Below are 21922 nucleotides of genomic sequence, written 5' to 3'. Positions count from 1 at the left end.
CAGTCCTCATCCCATCGACGCCAAAGGGAGTTTTGTTTTTATATGTTCTTCACATCTACTCGTGGCTCTGGAGGATGTTAGTGGGTCGTTATAGAGTTTCCTAACTCCAGCACTTTTCCTACTGGACAAACAAATTCCTGAGGGCCAGTTCTGATCTTGCTTCTTATGGGAATCGAGGACAAGACCCCTTCCCAAGACACCTTCTCATGTATTAGACAAAAACAACCAGCAAGGAGGGAGGCTTCAGAAGGGGTTGAAACAAGAGGGGGAATTACTCCATTACCTCTGTTTCTAACTGGGGATTCTAGTCAATTATGCTAATTTGCTGAACTTATAAAACTGTACTTGCCCCATGTCACATGTGCTTCGCCACGTGTGCATTTCCAGCACATTTTCAGTGTGTAATTTGCCATGTTTGCAAGGATGCCTCCGGTTAAAGACCTGCTTTTATATTACTTCCTATATTAATATTGTCTCAAAAGTGTTTTGTGTTGTTTCTAGATTTTGAAGGCATCACCATCACTGGAGGAGTCTGTGTGATAGTCACACATTTCATTCCCTTCCCAGCATCAATTGCCCTGAAATATCACCTTTACACACTGAGTTGTCTTGTCTGGTCAGCTGGGAAGAGCTAGAAGCTTTTTTCCTTCCTTCTAAGTATTTTCTTAGTGCAACCTGCAGATTTTTTGACCCCTGATGGATAGCAAATCACCAATTATCCAAACTCTCTGCTTCATCAAATAAATGAGAACATTTGGTATTGCCTTTCTAAATTTGTTGGCCTAATTTTTTGTTTTGGAAACAGTTGTTTCAATATTTTCCCTGTTTCAGGAGAAAAGCTGAAAACTAAACTGCTTTAACAGACCCAGATAAAATTATCAAAATTTGTCAGGTTATCAACTTTTTTTATATATGTACTCAATTTTCATCCATTTATTCATCCTCTGCTTATTCATCCCAAACACTAAAACCCCCCACATTCTCAAAAGGCTTTGAGATGAGCAATGCTTCACCACTTCCCCTCCTCTTGTCTTGCTTTTAGCACGTGAAAGGACTGTAAAGCTTGGTTGACTTTTTTATTTATGGAGTGCTGAGTGCAAACCTGGTTACAAAGCAGTTATGAACCTTGCTTCTTGTCACTGTGCTCCTTTCCACGTGCCTAAGATGTATTTTCTGGGAAGTGGAGGAAAACAGGTTAAAGGAGATGGAGAACATGCTGGCAGAGCAGAATTTCAGCTGGTCCTTCTTAACTCCGTGTCAGGGCCATTGCTGTGGAAGCTGGAACACAATACCCACAAACTCTCCACAGCCCTAAACCATTAATTATGGCTTGTGAAGCATAAGGAAAAGTTGGAGGACCTCTGGGCCAAGCATTACTGGCTTCTGTCCCAGAAAGTGTTGGATGAGATCAGTTCAGTGGAGCCAGCATTAACAATTATTTGAGACTTTAAAAGTTCACCGCCACCTGTTGTCCCAAAATCCTTTTCCCTAAGCTAAGAGAAAACTCTGAGGAGTGCCAGTGAACGGTGCCCTTCTGCAACGTGTTCCCCAAGGGCAGCAAATCAAGGACAATGACACAGAGCTGGCACATGGTGGTGGCACTGCAAAAGGAAGTGGTGGAATAATCATCCCCAGAAGTGTTAAAAAAAAAAGTGTAGATTTGACCTTTAGGGACACAGTTTAGTGGTGAACATAGCAGTGTTGGGTTAAAGGTTGGAACTGATGATCTTAGAGCTCTTTTCCCACTCAAACAATTCTGTGATTGATATCCACTGACCTGGAGTGTCCAGACCTTGCCTTTCAGAGCAGGTGGGAAGCCACTGCATGAAGAAGTGTGAGGTTTTCCATGGGTTTCACACTGATGGAAACCATCACACTCCTTCCTTGTAGCAGAGACCCAAGATGCTCCTTCCTCAGTGCTTAACACCATCCTTGGTGATCTGCAACACAACTCCTCGTGGGACTGGGTCTGTGCTGGTCACAGTTTGTCCTGTGCCACCACTGCAAGCCACCACCCTGGACCAGCAGCTCAGCTGTTCCCACCCACACCCCGTGGATGATGGCAGGGAGAGAGAAACCATGAGTCAAGTGGGGCAGTACCTGCCCTTGTCCAGGTAATCACTGGTGGAGGGTGACCCTCAGCAGAGCAGGGGAAATCCACGCTTTGTCCCTCAGTTACTGTCTGATCCGTGGGAATGACGAGAAACCTGGGAGAATCTGGAAGGGAAAGCAGTGACTGAGCAGCAGGAAACAGGCAGCAAACTCAGGGAGTTCATGGGAACAGAACCAGTCATAAAACTCAAATACACCCTGCTGGCTGAACACTGTGTCCCAGAAATGTCACAGAATCTTCACAGGACTTGGGAGCCCTCACCTTGCACTATGATCCTTGCTGTGGCCTGGATGGATCCCTCGGAGTTGCTGGCATTGCAGTTGTACTGTCCCTGGTCCGAGAAGGTGACATTCTGAATGAAGAGTCCTCCAGAGCTGGTGATGGTGAAACGGGAATCCTGTGGCAAAGGGGAGCCCGTGCCAAGGGTCCAGCTGATGCGAGGAGGGGGATGCCCAGAGACCCCACACTCCAGGGTGACACTTTCCCCAATCAGTACTTCAGTGTTCTGTGGCTGGATCACAAAAGTGGGCTTGGCTGGAAGGAAAGGAAAGCCTTAGGAACCAGCTCTGCTGCCTGCTCACTGGTGGACACAATTTGCTTGGACTCCTCTGCAACCCACCCTGGTTCTTCCCTCACATCCAAATCCTCACTGTGAGCAATGCCCCCAACATCTTCCTTCCACCTCCTCACACCCACTCACTCAGTGCTGGAGCATCCCCATGCCTGTGTCCTCTTCACCCTTGTGCTGCAGAATTCATCCCAGACTTCAAACTCCCAAATTACCTTCAATCCCTAAGTACCCTTTTCCCACTCCAGAGGGAGCCCCTTAAGCTCAGGCCTCGCTTGGCTGTCGCCGCTCTCTCCCTCAGCACACCAAGAACATCTTGGCACATACAAAGCTTGGACAGACTCTGATTTATCTCCACTCCCATCCCCGTCCCCAGCCGGGTCATAAAGGGGTGCACAAAGCTCAATTACATGGGGTGCCAAAATAGCGCAGCACAACTTCCTGTGTCTTCACCTCCCCAGCAATGTTCTTGGCCATGCACTGGTAGACGCCTTTGTCCGACTCCTTGGTGTTCTGGATCATCAAGGTACCATCTTGCAACAGGTTCAGGCGGTTGTCATCTTTCATGTCAATCTCATTACTGAAAAAACAGCCACAAACAGGCAAAATCTGAAAGGAAGGAAGACTGGTGGTTCCCCCTGGGGGATCTGGGGGCTTTGCATGGCAGTAAGTTGGTGTTTCTGGGAGCTATTCTGAGACTTCATGAAATTTGCAGCAAGAGTTCTGATTCACAGCACTGAACTGCAGCTCCAGCTCTGATTTGCTCCCTGGGTGAGCTGCTCTTTCTCTCCCTGCTGATTACACAGGACGTTTACAGCTCATCAGGAGAGCATCGCTGCCATTGTCAGGGCATCCTGGCCCAGAAAGCCTGTTCTCCTCACTCACTAAATGCAAATTTAACAATGAATTAATATTGTTCTTGTTTGCAACCGTTGCTATTCAAACTCGAGTCTCAAGGGCCTCAGAGGAGCAAAAAGCTCTGAGAAGTCACCATGGGACCCCAACACAGCTTGGACTCCAACCCAGCCCAAGAGCTGTGAAACATCTTCCTTCTTTCTGCAATGACCTGCGACTCCTGGATCCCAGCCTGTGGCAGGAGGTCCCAGTGCTGCATCCCATTTGTCCCAGCATGAAGGAATCTTGGATGTGTGCAGATGATAGAAACGGAAGAAGGGACCTCTCTTTCCCTAGGACAAAGGCTGAAGCCACTATGCAATCTAATCTGCTTGCTGGGCATTTATTTAATTCCCCTGGTGTCTCCTCACTCCAGCCATATCTCATTTGTTGAACATTTATTATCATTACCCTTCTTACAATGCTGTCTTTGGGAGCCTGCCAGCATTTCCCTAACAAAACCTTCCTTCCAAAGGGACTTAACTCAGCCATAAACTTTTGCTCTGGGCTGAAACTCTGCCTGGTGGGGGGTTTGCTGAAGATGCATACATTGATCATTTATTAATAACCAAGCCCTGCTCAGGCTTCACCAGACAAGAAGCTCGTAAAGCAGCAAAGCAGCTTCAGTTCCACAGTAGGCACACAATATCTTATTGTGTAGCACTTCCCAGAACACTCTGGCATCTAGCACACCTATACACGAATTTGCAAATTCTGTCCTTCAGTGGAGCACAGCAATGTTTCCCTTTGGAAAGAAACCTCATACCTTAGCACAATCAGCCTTCAGTGAGAAGCATTTCAGCAGTTAACAAATGGCAAGCATGGTGGCTGAGAGCAACATGAAAGACTCATTTTATTTTTTTCCTGATCAAAAGACAATTGCTTTCAGCCTGCAGAGTATGTTTATAGGAAAGTTATAAGCTCTTGGAATCCATTACAAATACAGATGAAATATTTCAAATGCAGATGAAAACACCACTTGGATTACATGGTCACCATAGAATGCTGTTAAAAGGAAGGTAAATATAACCCATGAAATAACCAATTATTATTTTTTTTTAACATTGTGTGAAAAAACTTCTGTAATTACAGGCAGGCACTGAAGAGCTCAGTGCTTGAAAACCTTTGCCATCCCAGGGCTCCTTGCATGTGACTTACTTGTTGTGCAGCCAAATAATGGCAGGCTTTGGGTTGCCTTCTGCCCTGCAGGTGAAATAAACTGTGTTTCCCAAGAGCACATCGACGTCGTGGGGTTCAGAGGTTATTCGAGGCCTCTCTGCAAAACACCATTTGAACACAACCCAGTCCAAAGCAGCACAAAACTACCCACAGCCCAGCTGGGGTGTGGTGGGGCACACAACACCCATCCTGCAATGCCCCAAGAAACAGGCACCAGGCACAGCAGCATCTGCTCAGAGCCACCCCAAAACTCACTAACACCTGCAAATATCATGAAGGAATAGCATCGTTCACCTCTAAATGCCCTGGGGAGTCGTTGCTGTCCCTGTTCCCAGTATGTTGGGCAGTGGATCAGTTCCCACAGAGCTGACTGTACAGTGGTTCATTACAGAGCTGGTCTCCCCCCACAGAAGCAAAGTCAACAGCATCCTCACTTGGGTTGTTTCTCTGTCCTTGGCAGCCTGCAGCTCTCTGCTCCACCTGAACGCAGAGCCAGCTCCCTGCAAACCACAGCACTTCCTTCCCAACAGGATTTCACTCATTATGGCCCTAATTCATCATCCTATCCCTATCCAGCCAAGCTTTTCACTGTGTGCTTCACTTTGAGATGTACTCAAGCACCAAGCAAGTTAAACATTAAAAGGATGTGCTAAAATAGGGAGGAATTTATGGACAAGCCCTGGAGTACTTGATCTTGATTCAGCAAAAAGCTTACCCATTTCACAATCTGTATGCTCACCAGTAATGCAGTAAAACCTAAAATTGAGAACCTGTCACCTCCTCCAGTGGAAGGTCAGTGTCTCACTCCTCAGACCACAAGCTAATGGCTCAGAATAAATCCCCAAAGGCAAACCCAGCACAACCCAAACCCAGCACAACCCAAACCCAGCACAGCCCAAACCCAGCACAGCCCCACAGTACCAGGGCAGATTTGCCCCTGTGGCTCACAGCTGCTCAAAGCCATGAGTTAATGGTACCAGCAGCTTTCAGACTGACTCAAATATCAGCCACCTGCATGGGTAGAGCTCTGTGTTGAACTCTGTATCATTTGTCTTCCCAGCTGGCACACCACCAGAGTGAAAGCCAAATGCCAGCAAAATCTTCCCACCAGGTGCTCTGGCTAATTTGACAGACACCCCATTGTGTTTCCATGCCTAAACCAGAACAAATTTGCACTAACAGCTGTACTGTGGCACTGGGAGTGTGTTGGGGACAGCTTGTTGTGTGGCACAGCCACTCCATGTGTCCCCAGCTGCTTTCCCTAGACCCTTCCTATCCCCCCCTCCTTGAGGTCACGGACCCTTTTGTGCCAACTCAATTCTTTGCATGGCTGTGCCCTAAATTAAACTGTGAAATGGTCAAAACTTTAAAAAAAATAATTAAATCATAAGAGAAAAGCTGAATTGAATGGAGAGCTCTTCAAAATCCAGCTGAGCTCACATTTGGCTCACATCAGGGCCATGCACAGCTGGACTGGCATATCCAGGAGGGATGATAACAGCCAGCCCACGTGGGTGAAAATTTCTCAAACTGACTTTACCAGCAGCTAAGCACCATGGAACTGCAGCCAATGTTTGTGCCAACCTCCACTTAAAAATCAGAGTTTTGTCTTACCTCCACTTCAAAATCAGAGATTTGTCTTCTTCTATATGAAATAACTAATTTTGGAATTTTTCAGAACAAAATCTAATTTAAAATTCTAAATTTAAAGAATAACAGCCTAACAAAAGCCATCATTTACACCGCAGTCAAACACAGCACTCAGCTCCATATCTACTATGCTCTCCGTCAGGTTTCCAGTCATGTTTCCAACCACTGCAGCTCTCCCTTCTGTTCAGACTAATGGGTATTTCCTTTGGTTCCTGCTTTAGCCACTGTTGCAGCAGATCCTCTACCAGCCCTACTCTATGCAAAAAGCCAAGACAACACCCACCAGCCAAACCAGAGCTGCCTCAAACACCTCTGGTGGGAATGTCAGCGTCCTCCTGCAGCCCCCTCTGGGATTTTCCCATTTCAGCAGCGAAGGAGGGAGAAATCGGGATGCCAGCAGAGGGAAGAGGGAGGAAAAGGGCTGGAAGAAGCAATTCCCAGAGCAGAGCCCAGCTGCAGGGGCTGAGGGTGGCTGATGGAGGTGTTTGACCTGGCTCACCGCAGTTGAACTCCTGCGCGGTCAGGGTGACGATGGAGCGGCCGTGCAGGTGGCGCGGAGCCTCGCAGGTGGCCGCGGTCTGGATGCTGCCCTGCTCCGCGTATTTCTTCAGCAGCTCTGCCAGCCACAGCAGCTCACAGCCACAGAACAGGGAGTTGGAGTCCAGCCGCCTGCAACAGCCAGGAAAAGGCAGCTGGGTGCTCATCCTCCAGCTGCTTCCTGCCTCCTGCTCCAGGGCACGGGAGGGGACACAGCCCTCCAGAGGGAATGGTCACTCGTGTGGTTTGCCCTGCATTCGATTATATCCCAGGGAAAACTGGAGATACCTCGTTGCCATGATGCTTAACTAGGATGCTTAACCAATTTGAATGATTTGATTGAAAAACTGCCATCAACCATTCCAGTTTCAAATAGAAATGATTCAGTTAAACTGGGTTATGCAGTTTTGGACTACTCGAGACACTGAAATCCTGGGTTTTACCCTGGGATGGAGATTTCAATCTTTAGTGAATTCTGTAAGAACTGCCTCTGTTACAGCTTTTCTCTTTTAGCTCCAAAAAAACCTCCCCCTTTTTTTATGTGTGGATGGGATCAGGCCCTCTCGGTAACCAGCTGTGAGGGGTTGCAGCATTTCTGCACAACTGGAAGAACTTTTATTACTGCAACACAAGCCTGAACCACAGAGAATGGAGCTCCAGTGACCTCCCAGTGCCCCCAGCCTCTTCCCTGCACTGACCTCGTTCCTATGAGCAGCACTATCCATGGGGATAAATAACGAGCAGTGCTATCCATGAGGATAAATAACGAGCAGTGCTATCCATGAGGATAAATAAGGACTACAGGGGGATTAACTTGTGCCTCCTTCCCCACTGACAGTTTTACAGTCGATGGGTCTGGGCCATTGTGATGGTTTTCAAAACCAGCACAGCCATCCAAAACAAAAAACATAACAAATAAAAAAAAAAAAATTAAAAAAACCTGAAAAAAATAAAAAAGGAAGAAAAATCTAACACTTTCAGGGTCACATATTTGAGAATGTGAGATCTCACACAGGGTCATGACTGAGTATTTTATAGACACCCCAGCTTTTTCTCTGGCACCAACAGACAGCATTTCACAAGATATTCCCTGTTAAAGAGAAGTGAAGCATTTTACCTGCTTGCAGAAATCACTGAGGGCTGCAGTGAGAAATACATTATTTTATTGTACTTGAAAATCATGGCAGAAAACCAGAATTCTTTACCTTTTACATTTTTTTTTCTCCCAAACACATCATAGAACTTATTTCCAGAGATCATAAAACCAAAGCAAGAAAGAAGTCAGCTTAAGAGACAGACAGGTTATGTGGGAATGGCACCCTGGGGAATTCCTGCGTGGAAAGACAATCATGCCCCTTGGCACCCCTCTGGCTAATTTCAATCTGGAAAACAAGCCTTTTCTTTTATGACTATGATTTTTCTTTCCATGTTAGATACTGATCTACAGACATGTTCAAGGTCATATCCATGACCTGGACTTTCTACGTTTTTCAAGGATGTTTTATGGGTTCAAACTGTTGTGAAGACTTTCCAGGAACCTTCATTCCTGTGGCATTATTAAGCTGATTATAATTAGACACTAGCATAAAGAAACTTCTAACTGCTTAAATAAGCTTTCAGGTCCAATCAAAACTGTTTTATAAACTTAGCAGTGGCCTTAGAAGTGCAACAGCTAAAAGCTTTGCCAACCAAGCACATTCTTCCTCAGGTCCTGCCCATCTGATTGAAGATAAACAAGTCCTCTTTGCAGGCAATGTTTTTTACTTACAGCCGTTTGAGGGATTCCAGTTGAGAGAATGTCCCTGGATGAATCCTGGAAATCTTGTTGTTGTGCAAGAATCTGCAGTGGGAGAAGCCATGCCAAAACATTATTCAGTATTTGCACTGTGAGGATGCTAACATTCCAGGTCACAACTCAGTTTAAATGCAAAGGGTGCTCATCAAAATGGAGCTCAGTTTTTAAATTCCATGTTTGTTTCCATGAGCTGGAGGGATTTCATCCCTTGGTGGGTGTGATGTAATATGCCAAAGCCGAGAGCGGGTGTGGGCTGGAAACAGTGACTCAGGATGTGATGGAACAGGTTTAAACTGGACCCTTACAGTTTCTCTGCAAAGACAGGGGAAAGGGCACAAAATCCCCTCGGATTGGACCCACCCTCTGTTCTCTGGGCCTGGGTCAGCTCCAGTTTTCAAGGGACCTTTTCCTTCCCCTGTGCAGATGACGTGACAATTTTACAAGGGCAGTCATTGGCGTTGGACAACTCCTGCCTTAGACTCCATGTAGTTACTAACCCAAATCCATCAGCAAATCTAATTCAGACAACAGCCACCTAAACTGGGCTTATCTCAGAACAAAACTGAGGTAAATTCTCACTTCCAGAGTCTTAGCACACACATAAAACTCTCCAGTTCGTAGGGAGAAACCCTGATTGCTCTGAAATGCACAATCTTAGTGGGGACCAAGAGGGGACAATCGACTCCCCATTACCATAATGGTGGGGGAATTTACCTGTGTAGTACATCTAAAACTCATAAGAGACCATTGATAGAAGAGATGAAGCAATTTTAATAGGTGGTGGAACAGGAGAGAACACAAAAGCAGCACAGCTCGAGTGCAAATGTCTGTGCACACACACGCGTGCACCAGAGCTCAGCCTGGTTGCCCAGCTTGGAGGATTAAAAATCCTTCCTTTAAAATTTAAATCCAGAATTTTTGTTGGATCCAATACAGTGACTGAGATCAGCCATGTATTGATCCAGGTCTGAATTTTCCTAGGGGTGTGGGATCCCACAGTTTTATTTCTTTGGCATGTATGGATATAAGGCACATTTCCACATGGCCCAGAAAAGTCTGCTGGTTTCTCCATGGAGCAGGAACCACACATTGTGCTGGTGGCTCCATTACTGCTAGAAGCAATCCTGGGGAGCAGGAGACTCCATTTCCTTACTGCTTTCAAGAAGGATGTGTGTTTTTCTTGTTAGACTTTCTTCGTACTTTATCCCTTTTCCACCCCCTTTTTTTCTCCCTCTGCCCAACAGTGACTAATGTTGCTGACCTTATGCTCAGAGTAAAATTTCACTTGGCTTGACCAGCTCTTTCTGCAGATTTACTCCTATTTAGATGGAAACCTGAACATAACATAAAATGGGAAATTCCCTTCACATCCTCAGTCACCCTTCTACTTGGCAATTATGTAAAATATCTTTCCTTAAAAAAGTTTCTTTCGCATTTTGGAGATCACACTCCATGCTACCAAAATTGCTACACTAAATAAAGGGGTTTCCCCCCTCTCCTCACCCTCTTAGTCCCAAGAAATATCCCATCTTTACTCACAGCCTTTCAAGTTTAGGCAGGTCACTAAAAGTCTCCAGCTCCAGACTTTCCAGGTTGTTGAAATGCAGGTACCTGTGACACAGAAACCACACAGAAATCACGGAAATCACAGAAATCACACACAGATTGCAGTTTAAGAGACAGAAGATCTTCCCAGGCCAATCCACCAGTGCCCCCCAGCTGGTCATCTCAGGGCAGGTGGTGAGCAGCCAGAATCCATGTTAGTGTCTCTCCAGTTTCCACATGCAAACTCAGTAGCCAACATGGCTTTTCTGCTATTACAGAACAATAGTTTTAATTCCACTAAAATCCAGAGTGTGACCTGCCACTCCAGAGGCCATGGGGACCTCCTGCCTGTTCCAGGTCACCCCTTGCCATCAAGAAAAGAAACTTGGTGCCTGCAGAGCAACTCACCCCAATGCCTGAGCCTCCCTGCTGCCGTGAGCTGTGACATTCACCAGCACAGCTGACACATTCCTGACCTTTAGATGGATTTTCTACAGTCCCCAAATTGCCTAAACTGTTCCCCTTTATTTTACACAGGCATAAATTTCACAGCAGACACAGATTAATCACAGATCTACAAATACTCATTCTGCTATTGTAGCTGACTGCATTGAGAAATAATTGCCTAAGCCTCCACATGGCTGTTTGATTTGTAATGGAAGGATTCATGATAAATGGTCCAGTATCAAAGCACAAACTGGGAGAGGGTGACTCAGATTCTGCACTGGAGGGTCGCAGTGGGGAAGACAGGGATGTGCTCTAATCAGCCTCAGATGGCTGCTGAGATTGCTTTGGACCTTGAGGAAAGCATCTGATCCTGTCCATCAATCGGGTTATACTATTTCTTGAAAAGCTGGCTTGTGGGGGACAGGAAAATGGGGTAGGGTTTGAGCAAAGCTATTTCTTCTGGAGCTAAGCCTGCCTGGGATTGAAAACAGATGGGATTTTCAGCGGGTTGTTTGTTGGTTTTGTGGGTTTGTTGTTTTTTTTTTTTCTTTTATTCGTGACATCAAGTCTGGAACGCTCACTGCTCAAATATCCCTGTGGGCAGCACCAGCTCTCTAAGGTCAGCTTAGAGCCAGTTTCAGCTTCCTAAATTTTCTCCCAGGCATCCTTGCTGAGCTGGCTGATGAAAAACCACACTGTACACAAGCTTGGTGGCACACCTATTCTTAGGATTGCCTGAAATTTCCAACGATGCTCTGTCCTCTTGTGCTGTCAACTTAGAGAACAAGCTGGATCCTATTCCTTTTACAGCAAAATCCTTGGTTACATTCCAGCCCTATAAACGTTGTGGCTGGGAACAATCCAGGAATTAGGCCTTTGGTCCCTATTCTCCAATGATACAAGTAATTCCTATATTGCAGTTATTAAGGAAGAATAAATCTTTAGGAAGAAAATCTTCCCTGTGAGGGTGGTCAGGCCCTGGCACAGGTTGCCCAGAGAAGCTGTGGCTGCCCCTGGATCCCTGGAAGTGTCCAAGGCCAGGTTGGATGGGGCTGGGAACAGCCTGGGATAGTGGAAGGTGTCCCTGCCCATGGATGGGTTGGAATGAAATGAGCTCTAAGATCCCTTCCAAGCCAAACCATTCCATGTATGATTCAAATATCCAAGCTCACACTCTCTCCCCCAGTCACAAGTAAGAAAAACCCAGTCCCAGTTTAGGAAGGCACTTCAGAAGAGCCAGACTTCAGTTTGTCCATCTCACCTCAAGAGTGGTACACTAAGAGTCAAAAAACAAAACTTCTTTGGATAAACAGCAGAGTTTTGCCGTTCGCAGAAGGGAAGCAAATGGGGGCTGTTGGGAGTGTCACTGTGATGGACTCCAGCTGCCAGGAAAACACAGGAGGCTCCCTCCATCCCAGATTCAGCACAGAGTGCCTTGAGGGAAGGACATTAGTGGGCTTGTTTGGATCCATCATCTTCCCCCACTGCAATTTCCAGATGTTTTGAGGCATGGGAGCACCTTCATCCTGGTAGCTCCCAGCAATACCCGGCTCCCCCAGCTCTCAGCTTCATCCATTCGTTCCCAGCACAGCTTTGGCTGAGAGAGAAACTCAACCAGCACCCTCAGTTTAAGTCAGGGAGCAGATCTGACTCTCTGCTCGAGGAAGCCCCAGACACAAACCCAGCAGAGCAGCTGCCTTCAGCTTCCAGCCCTCCTGCAGACTCCCCTCTCCTCCCATCATAAGGTCCTTGGAAGTAAAGGCCATCAGAAACACAGCTGGGGTCTTCCTATGCTCCAGAGGTTTAGGGGCAGGAGAAAACATATGGAACACCAGCAGGAGGAGACCTCAGTGCTAACCAACCAAAACCAATACTCAGAACAGCTGTTTTCAAATGGACCCAGTGTAGTCTGGCAAATCTGGATGATACAAGAGCAGAAGCTTCATCCTACCCCTCGCTAAGTGCCTGCTGCTCTCCAAGCCAGGGAGCACAGCGTGCAAACAAGGCTCATCTGTACTTACAGCTGCTCCAGGGAGTGCAGCCCATGGAAGGCATGTTGCTGGATGCTCTGGATTTCATTTTTATAAAGGTAGCTTTCAAGAGGAGAGAAAGGAAACAGCATTAGGCCAACTGATCAGCAGCTGCATTCTAAAAAGTCACAGAAATCAGCAATGACCCTCAACCCAAAGCAGAGCTTTCTGCCTGGATTCAAGGGCAATGTTTTATACCTCTGACACTGAATTCCAAACACACAGTACATCCCTGACTGGCAAATGTTAAAAGTGGATTGTTAGATTTTAAAGAGGCTAAGAAATTATTGAGCTGCCAACTCACAGGTATTTCAGGTTCTCCAGATCTTCAAAGGATCTTCTCACGATTTGTTTTATCTGGTTATTGTTCAGCAGCCTGTTCAAATCAAGAAGAAAAACACAGCTGGTGAAGTCAGCACATGTGATATTTGTGACAATTCTGTTCTTGGATGCCCACTGAAAAATTCTGAGCCCAGGTGTCACAGAATTTAAGATATAAAGGGGTTAGCAAGTCAAAATTATGGTACTCATATCAGCCAAGGCAGTGAGAAGGCTTCTCACCCACAGAGTCCAAGTACTTCAAATATTGTAGTATTCAAAGTATTTTCCTTACCTTTTGCCACAGTTTTCACCCCAAAGTGACTATTTTTTCCAGGAAAGGGATGAGGGGAAGGGAGACAGGCAGAAAGAAACAGTGAGGATTGAGATATTAAGTCACTGCTGCCACTCTTGTACAATCACAATGGGTTTTGGAGGTTCCTGGTTGTGTTCAACGAGTGAGCAGGGGAGTGCAGGGCCAGTTTTTAGAAGTACAAATGCAGTTTAAAATACCAGTTCCCACTGGAGTTACAGGAGCCATAAAACACTAATTTACTCTGATCACTTTGTAACTGATACCCACAAATGAGAACGAAATAAATTCAACTTTGACTCCTGAGGCTGCTCAGAGAGAACCTCTTTCAATCTCAGGAGCCTTGTGCCAGATTTTAATACAAAACCTCTGGACCACATGGCACTAGGAAGGCGTGTGTGACTTGTGTGTGCAGTTGCCATGACTCTGCAAGCAACTGGGGTCCAGTGACCAGGAACAGTCCAGCTCTGTAAGAGCCACGCTGTGCAGCAGTGTAACCACACAGCTGAGCCCTGCACAGCTCCCCTGCAGCCCCTGCCAAGCCCAACACTGAGAAAACACAATAAATCTCTTATAAATAGCTCCCTAATACACCAAGTTTAGCTATTCCCCGTGGCTGCCCGGCCGCACTCCCACGGGTCTCTCGCGGTGGTGCCCCACTGATAAAGCCCAGAGCTGGTGGAGCTTTTACAGCTGAATAGCCCAGAGCAAGGAATTCACCAGCCACAGGAATTTTTAAAATTCCTCAATGGAGTTGTGGGCAGAGAAGGAATCTGTGACTGTGAACTGCAAGGATTTCTTTTTCAGGTGTCGCAGGGAAAACAGCAATTGTCTGTGCAAGCAGCCAGACCTTACAACGTTGTGTCACATTCAATACATGCACTGGATGTGCATTTTGCAAGTTCATTTTTGCCATAGTTCTGCTCCTCAGGAATGATCAGCCACCAGGCAGCAGGTGAGAAGACAATTCAGCACTTTCCCAGCAGTAAAATCCAGTCTTCTGCCCTGCCTTTCTGGAGAAAAAAGAGCAGCCATCCTCTGTCATTACAAGCCAAGGTCTTTTCCTGGGCAAAAACAATTTGTGTAGGTAAAGGATGGAGAGAAAAGACAAAGAGATGGGGAGAAATGGTAAAAAACTTTTGGGAAAAGAAGATGAAGGTAAAATCAAACATCTCAGGGATGACAGAAGAGATAAAAGACGTCAGAAGCACACACATGTGATGGCAGCTTCACAAGATCTCTCCAGGCACCTGAGCCACACCAGCTTTCCACTAGCTTTTTCTCAGGTGGAGAATCATGTGAGAAACTCAAGAGCAAACAGCTTTGGAAGTCAGGTAATGAGGGGTTGGGAAAAGCCCTTCTTATCCTGGATTTGAGTATCCCCCCTGGATGAGCTGCCCTGATACCACGGGTGTGGGGGCCAGACTGCACAGGGCTGGGCACAGGCAGCCTGGAGAGGGTAAGGCAGAGACAGCTGGAAAGTTCCTGCACAGCTGGAAGCAATGGCTCCATACACACAGCTGAGGTCAAACAGCCCGGGCTCACTCATAAGGATGCAAAAATGATGTCAAGTCCTTGGAACACACGATCCCGCTTTGACAGCCAGCTATGCTGAGTGGAAATACCGTCCCTGAGCATCAACCCAAAAATTTATTTGATGACTGAACACCCAAGGGCTGGAAATAACTGCCTGAGAGCAGTGTGGGAGAGGGCTTTTGTCTATTTGCCCGCAGGACAAGGACAACACAGGCACCAGCAGTGCTTCCCTCCCCTCCTCTATCAGCTTTCATCTCTGGCCAGAGCAGGATGAAGGCAGCTCGATCTCTTTTATCTGATCCTTGGCCCCACTTCTGAGCACACAATGGGTTATGTGAGCACCTGTCCCACACCTGGCACTGGCCATTTGCCTCCCAGGGGACAGGTGACAGTGACCAGGTGAGCAGGGTCACACCAACAGCCTGAGCAGCCCCACGCAGCAGCACGGTCTGGAGCCCTTCGCTGATTGTTATCTTTAATGCTCAGAGTTCAGACCAGGACTGATCTCCACTGGGATTTCAAATTGCATTATGTTGTCTGGCTGTGTTTTGGGGCTATTTAAAAACATTATCCAACTGTGTTTTGTTGTCTTGGCTGTTTTGTACAGTTTGAGGCAGTGTAAGCACTGACCCAGCCAAATGAGATGAATCCTGGAAGTTCAGATGGCAAGCAGTACACAGGGCTCTTATCTCATCGTCTGATACTTAAAAATTTGTTCATTGCCTGATTTTAGAATAAAAACTGCATGGAAGAAGCCATCTCTGCTTCCTGTCTCAGGATTCCCCATTGTAATAGAAGGATAAGTCCTGGGAAACATTTGCAAGTGAGATAATGATGAAGTCCATAAAATAGCCCACTTATTCCAAAATTCTGCTTTCAGAGAAATCCATGGACAAGGCAGCACATCTGGCTCCTAGAAAGACTTTGGACGGCTCCTGCACAGCCATCTGCTCCTTGACTCCTGTGCAATTCACCCAGGCAGAGAAGTGTGCAAAATCCTGGCATGGCCTGGCTATCAGCCCCAGCTGCTGCCCATAGCAAAAATGCCCAAATTCCTGCTGCCCTTAGAGGACTGAAAGCTGAGATCCCAGATCTGCTGGGAGTAAATGCTCTGAAGGACAGAGGCTGGGAAGATAATTATCACTTATCATTATCTTAAGCAGACCCTGTAGTAAAACAGGCTAAATTAAAAGTGTCAGAAGCAAGTTTCCTAGCAATAGGATGGGGCACTCCCCTTCATGCCCCATGAATTGGACTCCACACGAGTAAGAGAATGCAATCACACAGTTTTTATTCCTGCAAAACCCTTCTGGGATGTTTGAGATGTACAAGCACCATGAGATCTGGCCCAGATTCACAAAGAGAACGTTTTACATTCAGTTTCCTCTAGGTTTTATGTCCTGACTGCCTCTCCTTTCTCCTTCCTCACTCCAGGTTGCCAGGCACAGGCTTAAGTTGCATTAAATGAGTGCTTTCTGTTTTGAAGAATGTATTAAATGATGTGACAGGACAGAATTCAGACTCAAACCATGTTCTCTTTCCTCTTTTCATTTGACAAACCACATGCTGCAGTCATTGTGACAAAACAGCTATTTTTTTCCTCACGCCATTAATAGAAATCATCACGTAGTGCATTTAGAGGGGGAGAAAAAGTGAGTTTTATGTTCAACCACACATTCCCCCTTGTTGAAAGAACGATCTGGAATAGCCATTTCCCATATTTAAGGGAGAAACTTCTGTTCTGAGATCCAAGCAGGCTCTGACATCCCCTCCTCGCTGGCAGGAACACATTCTCTCAGGAGTTACTAGAGGGTAAATACAGAAACTCCACGTTACTACTCTGTTCACCCTGATACTCTTCACCAGCAGCACCCAAAGCAGAGCTGCAGGGCTCACCAGGAGTGTTTTGCTCCCACCTGAGCAAAGAGAGAAGAAATATGATGTGAGCAGTGACTGGGCAGAGGGCCAGGCAGAGGCACAAGCAATGTCCCTGCAGAGTCCCTGTTCTCCTGCCTCAGGAAGAACAAAATACACACCGGGCACGTTTAGAAACTTTGGTCCCTGGGTTGGACATTCCTATGGATGGTGCTGGAGAGACCCAAGGAGCTGCCACCCTTTGGCTGTGGTTTGAAAATACAGCAATGAACCAAAGGGGTTAACAGGGCAGTGCTGACTCCTGTGGGAACACATAAGGAGAAGCTTCTCAGAGGTGTCATCATCCATCCCCACCCAGAAATGACCTAAAGGAGCAAAAGCTGGAAAGCAGTGAGAGGCTGTGCCTCACCATGGGCACACAGTGTTTCCTCTCTCTCCCAGCACCTGCTCTGAGCTAATGCTGGCTTCAGCCACACAGCAAGTGATGGCAAACTGCAGCAAAACAGCTGTCCTGGAGCTGGGGGGGTTGTGGATGCCATACAAGAGGGGTTTTTTTATCTCACTCTCCCTTCTACTTTCTCCTCTTCTCTTCTCTTCTCTTCTCTTCTCTTCTCTTCTCTTCTCTTCTCTTCTCTTCTCTTCTCTTCTCTTCTCTTCTCTTCTCTTCTCTTCTCTTCTCTTCTCTTCTCTTCTCTTCTCTTCTCTTCTCTTCTCTTCTCTTCTCTTCTCTTCTCTTCTCTTCTCTTCTCTTCTCTTCTCTTCTCTTCTCTTCTCTTCTCTTCTCTTCTCTTCTCTTCTCTTCTCTTCTCTTCTCTTCTCTTCTCTTCTCTTCTCTTCTCTTCTCATCTCTTCTCTTCTCTTCTCTTCTCTTCTCTTCTCTTCTCTTCTCTTCTCTTCTCTTCTCTTCTCTTCTCTTCTCTTCTCTTCTCTCTTCTCTTCTCTTCTCTTCTTTTTTTTTAATACCAAGGGTACACACTAAGAGTTTAAAAACACACAGCACCATCTGCACAGATGGGAACAGAGCAGAGCCAATAGGAGGGGATGAGGAAATCTTAACCACTCTCTGATATGTTCAGCCCAAGAGAAGTTCTCCAGCTGCACACAGCCAACAAGGAGGTTCCCAGTGGTGCAGGATTTAGGATATCTGCTCACTACCTGTGGTGCTGTACCAGGAGTCCCCGGCTGGAAGCAAACAGTGACTGCGTCTCTTCCACAAACAGGGCTCCTGTTTTTAATGTTAAAGTAGTGTTCTGTGATTTATCAAATCTCCCACACCAGAGGAAAGCAGAGAGGAGCCAGGGGAGGGTTTGAACTGTTGAATAGCCCCACTGGACATCCACACAGGCTCCTCTCCTGTGAGGCTCTCAACCACTTCCCTGCATCCAGCACAGGCTACAAAGGTTTCCTTTTCAGGGTGGTTTATAAACTGTCAAACTTGGACACAGAACAGCCACCCTGCCCCAAAGGAGATGGAGAACAGAAGCTTCACCAGAATCTGTTGCTCTTCCTCTACCATTAGTGGAAAATGCTCTTTTAAAAAACATTTATTTGCTTAAGGAAGATTTATTTAAATTCAATGGCAGAAAGCTGCAAGCTCAAAGCCCTGCACATGGAACCTGATCTATTCTATCCTCCAAACCTCTCACTTCAAACTTTCTGGACAAATTTTCCCAGGAAGTCTCTCAGGGATTTTAAAGGATTTATTCTCTTTATCACTTGAAAAGCTATCTAAGTCCTCAGGCAAAATTTACCATCTAAGAAACATCAGCAAATTCTTCACTTCTTGTTAGTTTTGATGTGGGAATTGGACAAACCAAATTTCCTGGTGAGAAATCTGCTTCAGGAGTGTGAAGTCCAATGTTCTCTCAGCCAGTTATCAAGCTCCTCAGCCGTGGGAATTAACTGCTACAAGTGTGAGAAAAACTGAGTGTTCCAGTCTGCTGGCCAGAGCAGGAAATACAACTAAGCATAAGTACTGTCTAAATGGAAAGGTTTCCTTGGCAAATCAGGTTGATTTTCAGAACCCAAACATATAAATGCAGTATTTTGTTAGAGCCGTGTTTCACCTGGTCCGGTATTCCAGCTCTGATGACAGCCATGGGACATTGTTTAGGGAAATCAGGGGTGTCTGCCCACCCCCTGTGAAAACACATTGTTCTTGCTACCCTGGCATCCCAAATCACGAGATCAGGGATGCCAGGGGGTACATTCCTGCCTATTCCCTCTAGAATTTGCTCATGGACTTGCTGTCCTTGAGATCTCTGTCCAGGAGAGTGTGGAGACAGAAAGGGAAAAGAACTGGAGAAAATCATGGATCACAAACAGGTGTTAGAGAGAGACAGGTCTTCCCCTCAGTCAGGCTCTGTCTGAATCTACCTCTATGCAGAAGACAGAAGCAAAAGTCCTGCCCAGGTCAGAGACCTGCCCAGTCCAGGGTGCTGTCAGGGCAGGAACTGGGAGCCCTTACAAAGCTCAGCAGGTTGGCTGGAGCATCTCTCCCAGTGAAGCCCTGCCAGCATCCTCGTTTTCCCCAGGGCTCTGCTGAAACTCTCCTGGTGGTCCTGGGAGCTGCTGCCAAACATCTGCCTGCATTGCAGCGAGGTGACATCATCTGGAACCCTTTGTTCCCTGACTCAGGAGAGCTCCAGGGGTGGAAGAGCAGGGCTGGAGATCAAGAGGCCTCAGCAGAGCTTTGTGATAAGACAAAACCCTGCAGACTTGTCCTCTATTATCTCTATAGATATTTTTTTCTCATTTCTCACCATATCTGACCCTATCTCAAATGATGGAAATCCATCCAAAGCATCCTTTCTTCTCTATTATTTTAGGCAATTTAAGTACCCCACGGTCCTGTCTGAGAGACTAACCTGGGCTGTTCTGGATGAACAGCACCAGTGGCAATAAAGTTTTTGAGCAGCCCACTTGATGACAACCTGTGCTGGGCCACAGCCAGGGTACTCTGCAGCATCCTGCATCATGGCTTGGCCACTCAGTCCCACACAGAGTGAACCAATCTTTGGCAAATGCTGATTTTTCAAAGATAACACTTCAGCAGGTCTCAATAATAAAGTCCTGCTGTAATCCCACTTTTCCAACAACTACTTAGAGTTGACTGAATGCCTCATTGCCCAGGTTTGCCTTCCTTCAGCTCCACGGGATCAGACACTTCAGATCACTCAAGGCCAGACAGAAAAAAGCTACCTAAACTTTCTGTTTCCATTTGGGACCATGCATGTATGAACATCTGTCAGGTTCCCAAAGGAGCTGTTTTGATTGAGGAATTCCAGCTTGGACCTGGATATCCTACTGCTGTTAGCACCATGTCACAGCTCAGATAATTAGATCTGAGTCTCAAGAGCCCGAGTGCATCCAGCACAGTGCTGTGCTGACACAGCTTCTGGTTCTGATTTGGGAGCTGCTGTGTTTGCAGCCCCTTGGCTGCGGGGTGCAGATGCACTCAGATCTGTCTCCAAACCCTCAGCCCAGCAGCAGCCAGAATGAGCAGAGGCTCCCAAGAGTGAGGAGCTGCTAGTGCAGCAGCCTGTGCAGTGGTGTGGGAGTGGGATACAAGGCTGGAGGGGCAGCTTTCTACCCCCATTCCTACCTGGAGTAGGGTGGATGTAGGCATCTCTTTTAGGGCAAGGCATAGGGTAAGATGGAATTTGAAGGATGCCCAGTCAAAGTCACATAGAGCAACTGATGTTGTTCATGCGTTAGAGAAGACCATGGAAAGGAAGAATTTTAATTCATCCTTCCACTGTCTTGATCCCAGGTGAGAATTTCCTTTATGGGCTACTCTAAAGCCATACCTGCTCAAACATCCTCAGTCAGTGCTAGAGGTCATCATATTTTATTTTTAAAAAGAGGGGTTAATTGTGAAAAATGAAAGTTATTAAACTCCACATTTAAATAAAAAAAGGTAAGAAACATGACACAGGTGGAACAGAGGGAATTTTAAAGCTTTGGCTGGATATGCACAACTTGACTGAAATAAATAAAAGCCCAAGGCCACCTTTAAGCCATCTTAGGGGACAGCACTAACACAAGTAATAAGTGGATACCCTTGGAGTGTAACTTACAGTGTGTTGAGGTTCTTCAGTCTTCTGAAGACTCCAGGTTGTATCTCCTTGATGTGGTTGAAGCGTAAATCTCTAAAAGCAGAGGATATAATCGTTAGACCAGGGAAGGGAGTGGAGGAGCGGGGACAATGGTTGGGGTCTGCTCTTGTCTGCAAAGTCAGACAGTAGCTGGGACAAGCCTACAGTCAGAAAACTCTTTATTCTAATTTCATAAAAAACAGACACTAAAAGGACTCAAGGGATCATTGCCATGAGCACCAGAGAAAAAGCCTGCAGCAAAACACACCAAGTTCACATGCAATTACTCTTGCATCTCATCCTGATTTGTAGAGGAACTCACATCATCACATGGACCCATAATTTAGCTCCCTACTAAAACTATCTTTGCCCTAAAATGGTTAAATCTGCTCAAATAACCTCACATAGTAAGAATTTCCCATTTTGCTCTGCAATGCTCCAAGACTTACAACAGCTTATCGCTGCCTGTATTTCAAATCTGTGCCAACTTCAATTAGAATTACTGGAGTCCAGGGGATTCTGGCAAATTTCAAGGGCTGCCCATGGAACTACATCAGCTTGGAACCCAAAAACATGGGGTTTGGATTGCTAATGGGATAATGAAATAAGAGCTAAGTGCTTTAACCTGGTTAAACAAGGAGAAACACTTCTATAGGGAGCGTGCATTGATTTGGCACCTTGCGTGGCCCAGTGTATTATAACAAATCACAAAAGGCTGACAAACAGATTGCTGCAAGTTTCTGTCCAAAGCACACAATGAAGGGGATTTTTTTCTCCTGCACCACTTGATCTATCACATTTAGGGAATACTACACTATTTTTTCAGTTTAAGGCAGCCTTTTAAGGGCATTTGCTTTAAGAGGAAAAAAAGCACGAGTTGCCCATTCTGGTGGTAAAGTCACACTTGGAAGCAGAGTTTAAAACAAGGATTCTACAAATGGGTGCAAATTCAACAATTGTTCTGAGGCAGGCATCAACAGGAATTGTGGCATTTATAAAATTCAAATTTGAAAGAGGTGCAGTCA

At 46.2% G+C, this 21922-nt stretch overlaps 1 protein-coding gene across 1 annotated transcript in view; it reads right to left on the bottom strand.

Annotated features, from left to right (window-relative positions):
* The window catches only part of LOC102110900 (peroxidasin homolog), a 44530-nt gene that overhangs the window by 14076 nt on the left and 8532 nt on the right, over positions 1 to 21922 (bottom strand). The window contains exons 2-11 of the mRNA XM_088064445.1: positions 20880 to 20951; positions 13063 to 13134; positions 12750 to 12821; positions 10276 to 10347; positions 8710 to 8781; positions 6904 to 7073; positions 4734 to 4851; positions 3092 to 3261; positions 2375 to 2647; positions 2101 to 2217 (exon numbers count right to left, since the gene is read on the bottom strand). Of these exons, the coding sequence (XP_087920571.1) occupies positions 2101 to 2217; positions 2375 to 2647; positions 3092 to 3261; positions 4734 to 4851; positions 6904 to 7073; positions 8710 to 8781; positions 10276 to 10347; positions 12750 to 12821; positions 13063 to 13134; positions 20880 to 20951 (1208 nt within the window). The remainder of the gene's footprint in view (positions 1 to 2100; positions 2218 to 2374; positions 2648 to 3091; positions 3262 to 4733; positions 4852 to 6903; positions 7074 to 8709; positions 8782 to 10275; positions 10348 to 12749; positions 12822 to 13062; positions 13135 to 20879; positions 20952 to 21922) is intronic.

This window comes from Pseudopodoces humilis, chromosome 19, assembly GCF_049639895.1.
Source record: "Pseudopodoces humilis isolate 2021_Gansu_Grassland_sample_001 chromosome 19, ASM4963989v1, whole genome shotgun sequence".
In the NCBI taxonomy this organism is placed as follows: Eukaryota; Metazoa; Chordata; class Aves; order Passeriformes; family Paridae; genus Pseudopodoces; species Pseudopodoces humilis.
This window is presented reverse-complemented; position numbering and strand designations above follow the sequence as displayed.